Source organism: Botryllus schlosseri, chromosome 11 (genome assembly GCF_051294905.1).
Source record: "Botryllus schlosseri isolate E-star chromosome 11, Bs_hap1, whole genome shotgun sequence".
Taxonomy (NCBI): domain Eukaryota; kingdom Metazoa; phylum Chordata; class Ascidiacea; order Stolidobranchia; family Styelidae; genus Botryllus; species Botryllus schlosseri.
This window is the reverse complement of record NC_137246.1, coordinates 12,118,209-12,134,148: the sequence shown is the minus strand read 5'-3', so window position 1 is coordinate 12,134,148 and position 15,940 is coordinate 12,118,209. Positions and strand designations below refer to the sequence as shown.

The 15,940-nt window shown below is 40.0% G+C and overlaps 1 protein-coding gene across 1 annotated transcript; it reads right to left on the bottom strand.

The window, feature by feature from the left end:
* Positions 1-254: 254 nt before the first annotated feature.
* Positions 255-9,844, bottom strand: LOC145450130 (uncharacterized). The gene is made up of 4 exons (XM_080328621.1): positions 8,799-9,844; positions 8,097-8,277; positions 2,957-3,087; positions 255-1,432 (listed from the first exon to the last, which is right to left on the bottom strand). The coding sequence occupies exons 1-4, from the start codon at positions 8,839-8,841 to the stop codon at positions 486-488; spliced, it is 1,302 nt and encodes a 433-aa protein (XP_080184747.1). The 5' UTR covers positions 8,842-9,844; the 3' UTR covers positions 255-485.
* Positions 9,845-15,940: the final 6,096 nt, after the last annotated feature.

Below are 15,940 nucleotides of genomic sequence, written 5' to 3'. Positions count from 1 at the left end.
GCTGGACAATATAGCTAGAATTTTTTTACTCGGCCCGCCATCGTATTATTACTACTCATTCGGCCCGCGGAGGAAACTAATTGCCCATGCCCACCCCTGGCCTTGACTGTCACATGTTTATAGACTGTGTCATTCGTTTTCACGTGTTTTGTGAAGACCGTCAATGCTCAGAGAGGACATCCGTTAAACCTAAAACCCAGCGCACATACCTAGCCCGTGGGCTTACATGCTACTCTCCATGGTAGTGGTCAAGATTGCATGTAACACTGTGTACTATAGTACCGATACAAAAGCGAAATAAATATTGCTCCAGAATAGGAATAAGAGTGATTTCTTGCCCTATAGATCAGTAATCAGTACGTTGAGACCTTTATTTATCATATATGATATATCCAATACCCATACTCAAACATAACAGAAATAGAACGGCTGCTATTTCCACACGATACTTGGGTGGTGTCGCAAATATACTGGGAAGCTTGGAGCTAGCACTGAAAAGGCAAATATATAGGTATACAGTGATTGGAATACAGTCTGGCAGGAAGGGACAGTCCTGCGTTGGAGTATTGACTAAACGAATTTGAAAAGGGCAGTCCAGGTATGGCCAAATTTCGATCAAGTTGTTGTATGGGCATAGTTCCGAAATTATTAAAGCGATTTAGCAAGTTGGGATAACTGTATCGCTTTGGCTTTATCGCATAATCGCAAGAACCAGTAATATGCGTTGGGTCGCCGAATGCCAATCCAGTACGAGCAGTTGGAGATTCCCGATTTCTAGTAGTAAGAGTGGGTCGAAGACATCGCCTCGTATCACATTCCAGTGTCATCGGAATATGATGCAGCAGAAAATCATTGAAACACGTCTTATGTCGTTGAGAAGTAATCTTCATATCATGGCCCGTTCTTACAGCAGTGTGATGATACAATGGATTTTCTGGTTGCATTATCGGAATTTCATCACAGAGCTGTCGTTGTGAAAATGTAGGCATATTCTCGCGTTCCTGGTCACTTTCTGAGATCAGTCTACGCACAGTAGTACAGCTGTCTTTCGATACCCTACTTTTCTTGTTGCCCAGTATAAAGTCAATGGAGAAGTCGCTGGGTCGCTTTTTAGTCCCCGTAGACCTACAGTTTGCCTTTCTCTCTCCGTCTGCACTTATGTTTTCTGCTGAAGATTCTGGTGTAGTGTTGGCTGGCGAGCTATCGGACTCCGATGTCAAAGATTCGTAGCCATTGTCCGGTGTTGCTGACGACGCCTGGTTGTTATCGCTTGCGTGCGGAGACATGTCGCTTTTACACGAGTTTAACCCATCCTGTGGACTTTTCGACTGCGTTTTGTTTTGGACTATCCTCGATTCCAGGTATCGATCGTCAGATTTGTTGAAGAATGAGAAAACATTTTGCGACCCTTCGGCAAAAGTCCAGTAATGACCTAAATATACAGACATATTATTGAATGCCGCCCGCATAAATGTGACTCATACAGTTTCAGACACGTATGATTGCTTGGGCTACGAATAAGAATGACTTTTTAGTTTTGGTAGAACCTCCAAGTCGGCCATTATCACTTGCTGTTATATTGTACATAAGGATGCGGTGGACATGAGGTTCACGTTCGCGTTCGGTGTGTCTTCAGAAATTCGGAGGTTCGCCTGCTCAAAAAACATTGGTAGGTTCTGCACTGTTAACCTTTTCACGTCAATATAACAACTTTGGTTGAGATTCACTGCATTTCAGCTTCGGACCACTTTCCGCATGGCGCTGGCAACATGAAAAGAAATTCACCACTAAACGAGCATGTACCTTGCCAATTTCAAAAACTATTCGCGTTGTTAGAAAAGTTTGGTCGAAATATTCAGCTTTACGTTTGTGACTAATAGTGCCTCTCTGCTGTGAGCTTTGCCCGCCACCACACAATTGCAAGGACGAAATAAACAATGCATGTAGGCTGATCGCGAATTGGGATTAATTAACCAATGAATTATTGACATCAACGAAATTGCTGTAAAGAATGCATCGTTGTCTAATGTAAAAAATCTAGCAGGCGTATGGGATCTATCGTGATTGGATATGTTTATCGTATCATAAAAATTCAAATCAGTCCCATTCGGGTGTTGGCTACTGTATAACGTGTTTTTGGGTTATTACCTGTCGCAAGTATAGAATACGGTTTTTCACTCTGATCAGTATCAATGTAGAAATAGTCTGCCCATCTCCTTAAGAATATATTATCCGGTCTAGCGTCTACCGTAAGGCGTAAGCTTATATTCCCTCGCAAGTCCTCGTCGAAATTGTTATTAAAGCGACGGAAAATACTGATTTTATGGAATTATTATAGTATTTCATTGTTGCAGTTGACAGAGGAAATCCAGCGCTGGAATAAGCAATATGACGTCACATGACTTGCCAGCATAGCATAGGTTCGTGTTCACGTACGCGGTCACGTAGAACCTTTCATAAAGGTTCGCGTTCACACGAACCATGCATAATTTTTCAGTGGCTCGCACCATCCGCATTGTACATCATTAATCTAAGCTTAGAGTTTACTATATTCCAAGTATAGTTTTCATAATTTGTCTTGAAAGACCAAACTTATGCCTTAATATTTTCTATAGTTATAACCAATGTTCCCTCGCGCGCAATTGCTCAGTGCTAACACGGTCTCTGCGCACAAAAAATCTGAAGAGATGTTTTTTTTAAATATTAGTCGTTACGCACTGATTTCCAAGGCACCGCGCAGTGAGTTGGTGAGTGCGCGTAGACTAGTCAAAATTTAGAGGGAACATTGCTTATAACCATGGGATTTGTAAAATATACAAGTCAATTTGGATTATGCGAACTCGGAAGTCTGATATTCGTACCTTGAGAAATATAAAGCTATTGATAAATTTTGAAAGAGAAAATCATTGGCCAATTTGAAGAGGCAGATGCCCGTCGTATCTGAATTCAAATTTACCTTTTCCTGGAGGATCACCACTTGTCCTGGGAACTTTAACGAAACATGAATTCAGAGATAAGTTATGACGAATACTGTTCTGCCATGCTTTTTTGTTCTTGCGATAATACGGAAGATGTTCTGATATGTAGCTGTAAAGTGAAACACAAGAGTTCTAACCAGCCTTCAGAGCACATAATGAACTATTCCAATCGTATCCTAAATCGACATGTGAAATGCTTCGCACGCAGATTCCTCACTTATCCACGCCATTCATCACTAAATGGATGGTATCCATGATTACGATACCATGGATATTGCATAGGCTCCTAGAAAATGTGATATCATACTAAATATACCAGCGGTTCCCTTCCCAAATTATTGTTTTTTGACAGCTCCCGTTAAAAACTTGTCAACAACTCGAGTCGTCCTTATGAAATCAAAGTTTTGTAAATTGAAGATTGACGTCAGTTGAAATGGTGTTACAAAGCTGTTATTTCAAATTGCTGAAAATGCAAAACTGAAATCTTTTAATGGGAACAATTTGCGTGTTGATTTATGTCATTTTATGAAGACAAGCTTTGATATCAACGCGCATCTCGCGATGTCAATTTGATTGCAGTGCCTCGACTGGATTATTGTTACCGCACAAATACCGGCTGATTTTATACAAACTACACCGTGGGAAGCTACGATCACAGCCTAAAAGTAGAAATTCAGATCGACCGTTATAACCCAGAACGAATGGATTGAATCAGGATGGATAAATATGCCTTTCTAAATATATGAAAAAAGGCCACGTAGGGCACAGGAGGATTTTATTCAAATGCTCTTTTTAGCGTCTCCCGAGATTCGCTAATGTAAACATGGCAACGTCCTAATGTCATGCCCGTCGTTGTTCTGCAGAGAGATCGGCAAATTGTTCGTTTACGTCAGTGGTTCTTTTTTTTTCTCCAGCGCCTCCTTTCAAAAATTGCCTGGGTCTGGCGCCCCCTATTTTAAGTACTGTAGTGAAAATAATTGGTCAAAGTCCGGTTTTGGGTTGGGACTTCCCAATTAGATCACTCGACTAATTAACGGTATAATTGTATGTGCTTTTATCGTGATCAAATCCAGGTTGTTATAACAACCATCGGGTAAGGCCTCTCTAGGGTCTCATAGCTTTTGGTTCGAGATCGACATACACATCCCGAATTCTCCTCTGCGATTGGCAATACGGGGAGGTTAATATAGTATTGGGTTTTGTTCTATTGCTTTGTGTGACTATACTAAATCAACTGAGAATATGGTATAGATTGGCTCACATTAAATTTAGTACTGCACCAAGCTCTTAACTTTAGCATAAATGGGGGTAACAACAGTACGTAGTATCATCATTTACGATGCGATGAAGAAATATTACGACGATTTAATTTCGTAGCTCTCAAATACAAGTATATTGAGGTAATCAGTTTGGCCAAAAAGCTTCAAAACATATTTATTGTACAAAAGGCATCACTCTCAAAAGTTATACAGTACAGTAGCTTTTCGATTTCGACACACAGTGCGCTGCAGGATACAATACCTAGTTCAAGACATTTCGTTGAAAATAGCCCGAGCTATCAGTATAAGTATCCGTTTATTAATAATAATCATTTCAAAAGATCACAAAACTGCGATACAATGAACAGATAGGAAGGTGTCGAAAGATCTTGGAGTAGATAATGTGACGGGAGTATTTTAACGGAGAATTGGCAATCCAAAAGTACGCTAAATTCATTTTTCATGAATTAAAATAAACCACTGTCCACGGGAACATCGTCGGTGGATATTTCGCGATGAGCGCAACGAAAAACGGAGTGATTTGACAGATTTTTTCGAGTGTTAGTTTGCAATGAGAGCTCAGGGATATAGAACCATTGTTCCACTATATGTTCATATGTCCTTACTACACCATCTACTGCGAGGACATTTTTCTTCGGTACCCCCCATACCGCCCCCTGAGCCCAGCTCCTCCCATTTCGGTCCCTTCAAAATCCAAATCACCCCCTTGGGGTCGCTGGAGACAAGGTCAAGAACCACTGGTTTACGTGATATCAAATGTAGAAAACGATCACATTGTTCATTTGATATCAATTGCGATTTTAGTTGGTTTGTGGTTTAGTTGCTGCAGATGAGTAATAAGCACATCGATATTCATTGCAGTGAGGTATTGAATTTATTAAATTATGTAAAGATATTGCAGATCTGAGCTATCCGGATCAGGAGAATGTGGTATTTTATCAAACCGACTCCCCTGAGAATCTTTGGGGTTCAACCAAGAAAATCTAACAAATTAGAACTGAGAGAAGAGACAATTTTTTACCTTGATCATATACATTGACTCACAATTGGGGAATATGATTAGTTCGCATGTCTTTGCGGCGACCATATCAAAGTATGTGGGCGCCTTCCCACTGAAATCAGAGGTGGTCAGAAACGAAGTACTTATACCAATTCCGTTTTTCGAACTACTTTTCGCTATTTACAGTTTGTCAAGTAGAAGTATTATCTCAACACCAATGTGATTGGAGGTACAGAACTTCAACATACAATCGAATAATATATTCATATTGAAATAACCCTAATTATTTTGGGCTGACACTTGAGAGAGGCCGACCGTTCACACTTTTATTTGTGTGCCTTCACTGCCTTGATGTCGATTTTTATCAAAATACAACCAATCTAGTTTGTGCCAGTAGAAGGATGAGTTCATGTACCGTCGTATAATAGTACATCGAGCTCAAGCGATCTCTTCACTTCGATGAATTAGTTGCAATTTCATGCCGGTGACGTCATATTTGGTGATACGATTGACGATATACAATGTTATTTCAAATTCTCTACTAGTTGCTGACAATTACCCCGGACGAGTGTCTGCCGAACATATTCGAGTTTATTTCAATATGAATACATAGTGACTATACGGTAGTGATATTAGTTGAAATTCGAATTTTAAATAGCAGCATGGTCAGTTCACGTTGTTCGGTTTGAGCAGATCTCGTATACGGAAGGAAAAGATCATTTCGTCATCCCTAGGAAGGATCTCTCCGCTTGTGAAGTATATCATCACTGGTGTGCGGCGGGCTCGTTGGTACATAATTTCGAAATAAACAATATTGCTGCTCACATAAAATGTGATACAATTCACTATACCCAAAAAAGGTTTCCACTCCTGGCCCCCAGGTTCAAATACAAACAGAGCCTTAACCCTGAACGAATTGAGTGTTTTTCAAAGTAAGAACTGTGGAAAGGTAACAAAGGGTTAGAGTTAATCTTAATTTTGTAAGATACTGCATGCATTCACAACATGCATGTGAATTTCATTGAAGTCAGGTGGCGATTGTGACATTTCGAGGCTGTATTACACAAGTAAAACAAAACCCAACACTTTATACGCGAGAGAGAGGACTTTATCGATGAACGTGGTCGTGTATTGGCCCACCAGGCAGATTTGATGTGTTATGTGGTTGCATTTCCAATACGCAAGAGAGGAGAACGATGAAAATTGTTTCAACTGTCTCTGTCTTCACGGCACCCCTATAGTAGGGTCTCGCGGCCCGACATATTCTATTGCAAGAAAGCTCTTTGCGTCACCTGACGCGATCGAATTCTTATTCTGATTAAAATGTTTACCTGCTGTGATATAGCAGTATGTACCTAACTCCGTCAGGATACAGCAGTTCCCAGGTTTAAAAAGAGTATTTTCGACTTTTCCGAAACTGCATACTTACTTCCGTTGTATTCGAATCCTGTGAATTATACTTCTACTTGAAGTAGATTAGAGCCGCTCGGAAAAGCACTGCTTCTACTGGAGTAACTTTGTTGACTACTTTGACCACATTGACTGAAATAACCAATATAGCAGGGGTGCTTACTAATTGGCGGATACCTTTCGGATGCAGATGTCAGAATTTGAATTGAAAAAAATCGAAAGAGGTCAATTTAATTATACCACACTTCCACATCTGTAGACTAAAATGAGAAATAAAAGTCATCACGCAGCCCGTAACTAATTATTTTACGTTACGGCGTTAGATTGAGTTAAACTTAGGCCAGGGCCGGCCAACCCGTGGCCCGCCAGGTAATTTTCGAAATTAGTGATATCATCAAAATTGGATAGCCCAGATTGTGAACTTGCAAGACTAACCAAAAATTTGAATAGTCTGGTCGCATCACTTGGGATGTGACGACTACAATATCCGTTCTTACGCATTGGCAGATCCATGGGCCAGTCGCATCTACGTACATCTAAATAAAGTAGAAAATTCTGCGGTAGATTTATCTGAAGTAAACTTTTTCTTCCCGCTTCACGCAATATGTTATCACTCGATTTCTTGCTTTTAATATATTGTTACACCCCCCTGGAAATAAAAGAACGCATAATGTATCAGATCGAGAGTAACTATTCGCAATTACGAGAGAAAGTGTCGTCCAACAAGCGATCTTACGTTTGCGCTCGCAGAAAGACCGTCGACGATGAAACCTAAAGGCACAAATTGATTGACGCATGTTGGCCGAAGCTTTCTATATCAATATGTCCAGGCGCCGAATAGTCAAATTCTAGCGAACTTAGTGCAGCGATATGCAGCAGACCCGCAATATACTCAAGTAACAATATTATTGACCTATAAACTTCGAAAAATTTTCGCGCTTAGCGCGGCTAGTGGCCCGCGCGCTGGTTCGTCAATTGAATGTGGCCCTTTGGCCAAAAAGGTTGGCCACCCCTGACTTAGGCCCTAATCTATACTTGATTTCGTGTCAATATCGCCCGTTTCGACCCATATGACTTATGACTGGTATTGCCAACGGTCTGCCGAAAGATTTTCGCAAAGGCTCCGCAGTCCGCAATCTACCTGTAGATCGCTGCCTTGTCTTTATAATTAATACTCTCGGGAGCTGACGGTTCGTTTTGATGCTATCGTGTAACGTTATGGTGTCGAAATATGTTCAAGCTACTTAGTCGATTAGGATAATTGACAGCGACAAACTACTAATTGCGCAATCGCTCGCCTATTGATGACGCTTACAGATGGATATGCTACACACAATATGTCGTAATAGTGAAGATCTCTCTGGTGACGATGAAGCACCGCAAACAGACAGATATTAGGAAAAAGTGATAGGATTTTAGCACACTCACTTGTATATCCCATTTAACGTTTCCTTATTATCCTTTTGATTGAATATCGACATAGCGATGAGTGCAATGTACGAGTACGGTGGCCGCTTCTCCGTTTCATTCTTCCAGTGATGGATATCTCTCAATACGGCAGTGAAGTCGGACGTTTTCAGCTGATTAGCGTTTTGTTTCACAGTGCCATCTGTGTACACAATGTTATAGCGTATCTTGCGGTTCTGTGTTTTATCAGCACAGCCAATATCTGCGATAGTGGTCTTTCAACACATCACATGAAATAGAATATAAGTCCTTGGTGACAATAGCCCATTGCCTTTTCCAATGCCCATCCACGCAATTCGAATGGGCTTGCAAGCCAGCAATACGAAGAGTATAGGCATCAACATGGTTGCAAATAAATTCTTTAAAATGCATTGATCTTGAACCAGACTGTGGTCTCGCGAGAGATTCTAATATAACAAATGGGGTCGCCACCAATAAACGAAGGTGCTAGCCCGTGCGATACAGGATTGCGAGACTTGGGTTTGGCGGGAGTCGGAAACCCATCGCGACTTTGGTATTTGAACTTGCAATATATTATTCAAATACGGCAGTGATGCGAAATTTCTAATGCAGCAAACAACCTCCACAATCTACTAGGAAACAAAAAAACTACGCAACACAACTTAAGAGGTTATAGACTACAGATACCTCAGGGTTACATACCATCATTGTACCCACTTTTACGTTTCTGGGAGTCGTCCGCCATTTTGATCTTTCGCAAAATTTGCCAGCTTATTCTTCGCAGTGTCTCTGTCTATTTACATTGTACAGGGTCTATGTACCTAATACAGTCTGCATTTCCGCAATGGAAGCAAATAAAATTGTTGACCTTTCCATTTACCCTATAACCCGTAAAGCCCGATGTAAGACCAGGAAGCAAAATATAACTAATGTAATATAAAATTAAATAGTACGCGCATTTCTTCGATGGTATCAACATCAAACAAATATAGTCTGTTACGCAAAAGGGTTCGCTGAAAAAGCACTACAAATCAAATATGTTCGCTATTTGCTGAAATCGGAATACAGCCGGCAACGGGACTAAATATATACGGTATTGGTACATAATAGACTGCAAATCGATTTTGCATAAGTCAACTAATCAAATAAAATTAGAAATAGCCGCTTCATAATCATGACTTCAATTCCCAATAACACAGTTCTTTCATTTATAACTATTACCCCGAAATGTCAACACAAAAAACTTCTCATACTGTAACTTGTCGTTCTCGAATGTCTGTAATCAGTTCTAACTCTGCTTTCATGTTTAGCCTGCAGCTGTACATAACAAAAATGAACACTCATTATTAAGTGGTCGCTCTTAATGATCACCTGACATGTATCAAATTTGTGTTACGACCCTGTCGATGTAGCACTTCTAATCTTTAGGCCGAGTTCTAAACCAACATCAATCATAGTAGGAGAAGATAAGCTTAATGACAAAGACTAATCGATAACAGAGGCTTATGCCAAGTTGTGCTGTTTTACATCGATGCTCACATATACTTAAATTACTGAATCAATTTAATTACAGATTGCGTTGCGTTGTAACCACTAACAAGACACGTTTGCTCTGTTCCTGCTACAGGCGTACGATTTGTCACTACCTTAGTGATAATTATAAATAAACTAAGCTCCGAAATGATGCGTTGTTCATGCGCCATGGCAAATTGATTTTTGAGAAATGCTAGCATCGTAACGCATTAAAAGGCTCCAGTGAATTATAACAACTATTTTTTCTTTAACAGAAGTCGGGCAACCACTATAGTAACTTATTGTGTACAGTACACAGTGATTTGTTGAACATAATTGACGGCTTAATAGGCCTAACGAATTCTAATTATGGCCGCTAACTCGCGTAGTAGCCATACAGAGACCAGACTTTTTTGTATCACAGGCTACTTTACCAAAGGAAATATCTTCTCGGTTGATTTTGACGCCTGATTACAGTGCATCCGATGTTGCATATCTATTGTCATGAATACAGTATACGGTATACATGCAGCATATCTGCAGCAATCATTCGCAGTATATTCCGACAGTCAATTACGCAACGACCGTGAAAAATATCCACTTATGTCAGTGAGCAATGGACATTTATTCGATTTCTAAATTAATTTACATCAATCGCACAATGGATATAATTGTATGTATACTTGTGTGACATCAACATTCGTGAACTGCTATCAAAATGTTCGGGCATGCAAAGCAATTTGCTTCGTGAATTCTAGCAAAAGTGCTTGAAAAATATGTTTAATAGTTTTAATGGATCTCAAGTCGTTAAACTCCTCGACCTTAATTCCTAAACACCACTGGCTTTCCTTATATTTGCATTTACTGCTTTCAGCTAATGTTTTATGTATGTTTTCCATATTAATATTCCACAGAAAAACCCATTGATTCGTGAATGCGAAATCAATAAGTTTTTGGACTTTGTCTAATGTACGGTAACAATAGAAATAAAATCGTATATAACTTTTTCTCATGTCTCATTCACGCCGGCATGTAGGTTTTTGTCCAGAGCCGTATCTTACGCATTACGCAATCACGTATAATAGCTGCATGCACTTCAACACCTAGGCCGAGGTATGCTGAAAAGAAAATGTTCACCGATGAGCCAAGCTATAACCTGGCAAGAATGTGAACGTATAAACACACTATGTATTTTGCACCCACCCATGGAACCCAGGTTAAATAAACTAAGTATAAATTATGAACATTGGGCGACTTCTACATTGTTTAAGAAGGACCACTGACATTTTCTTTACGTGTACACCTACACTGTCGACGAGTTACAGCTATATCGAATACTGTAGTATAGCAAAATTAAGATGATCCGATTTGCTTCAACCAGCCAGCGCGTCACTTTGATGAAAGGTAAAATCATTGTCTTGTCTCTGCTGACTAAAGCTAAAAGCGACACGGAAATGTAAAGAATCAGTTATCGCTAAGTAAGTTTACAGATTTAGAGCATTACAAGCGTTTTTGCACACATCGGTGACATATACTCGATGATCTTGCCGATTGGATTACTCGTTGTTCAGTGTATGGAAAGCGTAAAACGTCAGTAAGTCGCGAAAAAGTACAGGTGGTCTGCGGCATAGCGTTTGAAGTTATATATCCTTGTAACTTAGTATTGTAGCGAATGCTGAGAACGATATTATCATTGGTGGAATATAGGTGAAATTGAGTGCGTATATGAGATGAAGTGAGATGTATATAGTTCTCGACAAAAGAACGAATCCATTTTTCCAGACACATAGATTACTCATACTCATTCGTGGTGTTACAGAATCCCAATGTCAAAATGCGGGATTTGAATCTATATTATATGTAAATAACAAGCTTTTCACCTGAGTACCGGTCACTTGGCCCCCCACACTGCCGCAAATCCTATTACCTCCCAGAATGCGAAAATTAGCGAAACGGATAATAAGCAAACAATACTTAAAGTGACATCTCTCTCGCATAAACATAGAAACACTATAAACCATCGCTTGTGTGTGGTCACAATATTGCGACATGAACAGTAAGTAAATTATAACGATAACTAACAACAAATCCGTATTTACTTGGGATAAATTACTGAATCCATGTGGATTAGAGGCTAAATCTCAACCGGGTTTTAGTTTAATCATCGACAAGCTGACTGCCCCTTCAACGGTGTGGGAAATATGATGTCGAATTTCAACCATATAATCGAGAACACCTCTGTCACTAATGTGGACCGCCATAATGCGGATTAACCCGGTGTTTATATACGCAAATATAATGTCACTAAAACATAAAAGAAAGTATCTGGCTGCAGTAGTTTTCACCGGAAATCCGGATTATTCGTCGTCAAATGGGAAGGATTACCGCCTTTCTTATCACGTACGGTTGCGGAGCTAAAATACTGACCGCCTGTCGTAGTCCAATCCGACGCTAAAATGGCGACGCGACCAAACTCGCGCGATTCTTATTGGACTTGAGGAAAATAAGTATCATATTGGTATTTTCGATGAATGGCGCCGCCGAGTAATCTTTAACAAAAATAATCGAATCAATTGATAAAATCATTTATGATCCAAGAAGCATGGTGAGAAACTGCTATTGAAGCTAGCAGTTTTTGCGGACCTCAATATATAGCTGAGTAGATATTATGGGAACGTAACTTCTGTAACTGGTGAATTTCACTATACATTTAAAGACACGCGGTGTGCTTGAACTCAATATTCTGCCGCATCATACTAACGTCGTAAAGATTTCTGCGGGAATTGATATATCTTTCACATCAACGCACTGCTTAATTATTACAAATGCTCCCAGAATCATACTAGGTTAATAGACTATTTAGTTGTATCATTGACGTTAACGAGACATGCGTAAGCTACCAACTGCTTGAACTTCAAGCAGTTCATTGTCCGAATGTTGTGAAATAACTTGAGCGAAAAGGTATACCGATAGACGTTGCCAGGATAAAAATTGGGGCTAGAAGGGTAGGGTGGACTCCATAGTTTCGTAATGACATAGCGAGACGCCGAAACATTGCTACTTAGTGGAACCGTCACAGTCTCTTTAGCTACAGCACCCTTTGGCTACACGGCTTAGTATATACCCTTTGGAAATTCTTCATTATTTTCAAGACGACTGCAGCCATCATTCACGTCTGTAATTCAACCGTGGTCACAGGTGACCGACTAAAACAATCTTAATCCACGGGTAGCAAATATCTCACTGTCTGATCATTGCAAAACTGTACTCATCGTCTTTTCCATGGTAATTTTATATTCTCGGCGAGCAAGCTGGTGTAAATTTCCATTTCCAATAAAATTGCTCATGGCAGTGTTTCTTTACCTTTAATAACCTGGGGGCCCTTACGGTAATCTTTAACCCTCGGGGAACCCCAAATTTCGTCGGAGTCACAAAACAAATGACTACCACATCACACATCTAAAACATTACTGATTCACAAAACGAACTATGCATCAAAACCAAACAAAGCAAAAAATATTATTTCCACGCAAAAGAAAAACGGTACAATGAATATTTGTTGCCAATAAGGGTGATTTTTGCTGTTCCATTTCAGAATTCAGACTTGGACAACTAGAAAATTTTCAGCTTTTCCAAACTAGATTAGAATTAGAATTAGCGCTACACAGTTTTTTTTCCAAATTAGATTAGAATTAGAATTAGAGCTACACAGCTTTTTCAAATTAGATTAGAATTAGAATTACGGAATTCGTAAAAACTTGGACACTGAATGAAATTGTGAATGAGAAATAAATACAACAAAAATCAAGTTCAATTCATATCAAATCACAGTGCGTTCCCGTGCGCATGAGAATGGTCTGTACAGCAAGCTTGGCTCGTTTGGCACTCACCAGGGTTCACCAAGACGTGGGCCACACGCGACCGGTGATCTGATTTGTGATTTTGAAAGAACGAGAAGTAAAGCAATTTGAAATGCTGAAATTGATTTCAGTTTCAAATTATTGTTGTTTTTTCAAAATAAGCAGAAACGGCTTCGACGTTGTACAAACGCATGGTTATTATTCGTCACAATTAGTACTATGATCATACGTACGGTGTACTGTTATAAGTAATGCGATGGCGGCTTGGCACTGGATTTCCCTCCGCGAGAGGGATAGTCTTGTTAACTCGCTGCAAAATGCTGCGGACTACGAGGCATTTTCCGGAAAACAACAAATTAGATTGGAATTAGAATTAGGGCATAGGACCATTTCACAAATTAGATTAGAATTAGAATTAGAGCATTGAAACATTTCACAAATTAGATTAGAATTAGATTACTGGCATTTCGCTCTAATTTAGTGAAATTAGACAACTAGAATTATCTGGTTGTCCAAGTCTGTTTCAGATGCCAGTTCAGAAATGCGAGGCGTTGCCTGAGAAAGTGCCATCGCATTGTTCAGTTGAAACGCAACAGCGTGATACCAATTGCTTAATTGCAAATGAGCTAATAATAACGGATATCGAATTTACATTTCAGTAAGCCGGTGTTTCTATTTCTAATGCCACTGCAGCACACGGCGTGCCACCATTAGTCACAATTCAACTACTAATCGCGCCTAATTGCCTTCAGCCTAAAATGTCGTGTCATCACGAATGATATATATGTGTTGAATGTGTGTCTAGATCTCCAACGAAACCCCTGAGATTGGCTCGTGGAGCCCCTCGGGTAACCCCGGAACCACTAAGGGTCTTATCATCGCTGTAACGGGGCAACATTCACGATGTGACGGATAATGAGGTTACATTGATTACAATTACAATTTCAATTCTCATTATAAGTTCTTGTGAGACGAGTATATAATATGTGACCGACTATACAACAGCGGTCATTTGTGCAATTGCACCTGTACGTGTGCCTACACATCAAGATATACAATTTTACATCCAGTATTACCGAGCTTATTCGATCGTCACACCAAATCTAAGTGAATTTGCCGAGTCTTGGTATAGATCAGTGGTTCTCAACCGCCGGTCCGCGGACCGGTACCGGTCCGCGACGACATTCCTGCCGGTCCGCGAGGTATATTACAATTTTATACTTGAATTTTAAGATACAATGTTGAAGGCTTGTCCTTTGATAAAATAATTAAAACCTATTATTTTAATCTGATTCAAAACTTCGTGAGGTAACATTATGGCTGGAAACATGTTCGATTTGACTTGAAGTTCAAGACGTTTCATTTGACGACATGCGAGCGACAAATACAGAACAGATACGAGCTCACTCATCGCTAAACAGCGCAGTTTGATCATTGGTTTTTGATTCATTAATTTTGTGCAGGGCCGTAACTTGGGCATCCCAAACCGCCCAATTGAAGAGGGACCGAGCTTGAAATGGGCTCAAAATTATTTCGCAAATGAACATAAATCATAACGTTTTATTTGAAACTTTTCCCAGTATTTTTCAATTTCTTTTCGGGCTTTGCACGATTCAGTGTTTCTAAATGTCTTGCTTATTAGGTGCCCTTCTCCGAGAAATACGCATGATTTATATAGGCATTACCGCACCACGACATATCCACACATAATGACGTTCAGGTTAACATATGGGGCTCCGAAATTCGGGGCAAAAATTCGACCGCGAGAAGACCACTTCAGTCGTGAATGATCGAAAATTTTCGCTATTGTCGCGATAAGGTACGTATACTATCTGCTTACGCTGAGTAGAATGGATGTGATCACAAGTACAGCAGTGACGTGCGGTGAGGTTCATGGCGGGTGAGGCACGGAACCCACACCCCTCCCCTCCACACACACACACGCACGTAAAGTAGCCTACCTGATGAAGAGATCCAAAATGGTAATAACAACAGCAGCGGGTATAGAGAGCATTTATTTTGCACACTGATAGCCGTTGCAATTCCACATTATATACAATACATGTAGGACTGGTCGCTATTATGCTAAATGGGCAAGTTTAGACGGATAATAATTACTATCTCTTCAAGTACCGGTATAAATTATTCGAAGCATAAAGCAACGACAATGCAGCCTATGCAAGTAGCTATCACATACCATAATTTAACGGAAAATAAATAACAGCTACATAAGTAAGGGAATGAATTTGCTCCGCATTACGCATTGGCCGTCGCTACTATATAATTCCAACAAGATTGTTGTAATCCGAAATCGATAGCGCGTTTCAGTGTGCTGCGATTGTTCAATTGTTGGCGAATAGTGCATGAGGCAAATTCGTTTGTGCCTCACCTGGCCATTGTTTCTCTGCGATGGCATTGTTTGAAATAAAGCCGAATGTCACCTTCATTGGCAATTTTGAGGGAGTTCCGGTG

Bases quoted from the DNA above. Each gene is read 5' to 3' on its own strand.
- LOC145450130 (XM_080328621.1), bottom strand. From the start codon at position 8,841: ATGGCGGACGACTCCCAGAAACGTAAAAGTGGGTACAATGATG. The intron at 8,278-8,798 runs GTATGTAACCCT...TTGTGTACACAG, and splicing joins TAAAAGTGGGTACAATGATG to ATGGCACTGTGAAACAAAAC. The intron at 3,088-8,096 runs GTGAGTGTGCTA...TTCACTTTACAG, and splicing joins ACGTTAAATGGGATATACAA to CTACATATCAGAACATCTTC.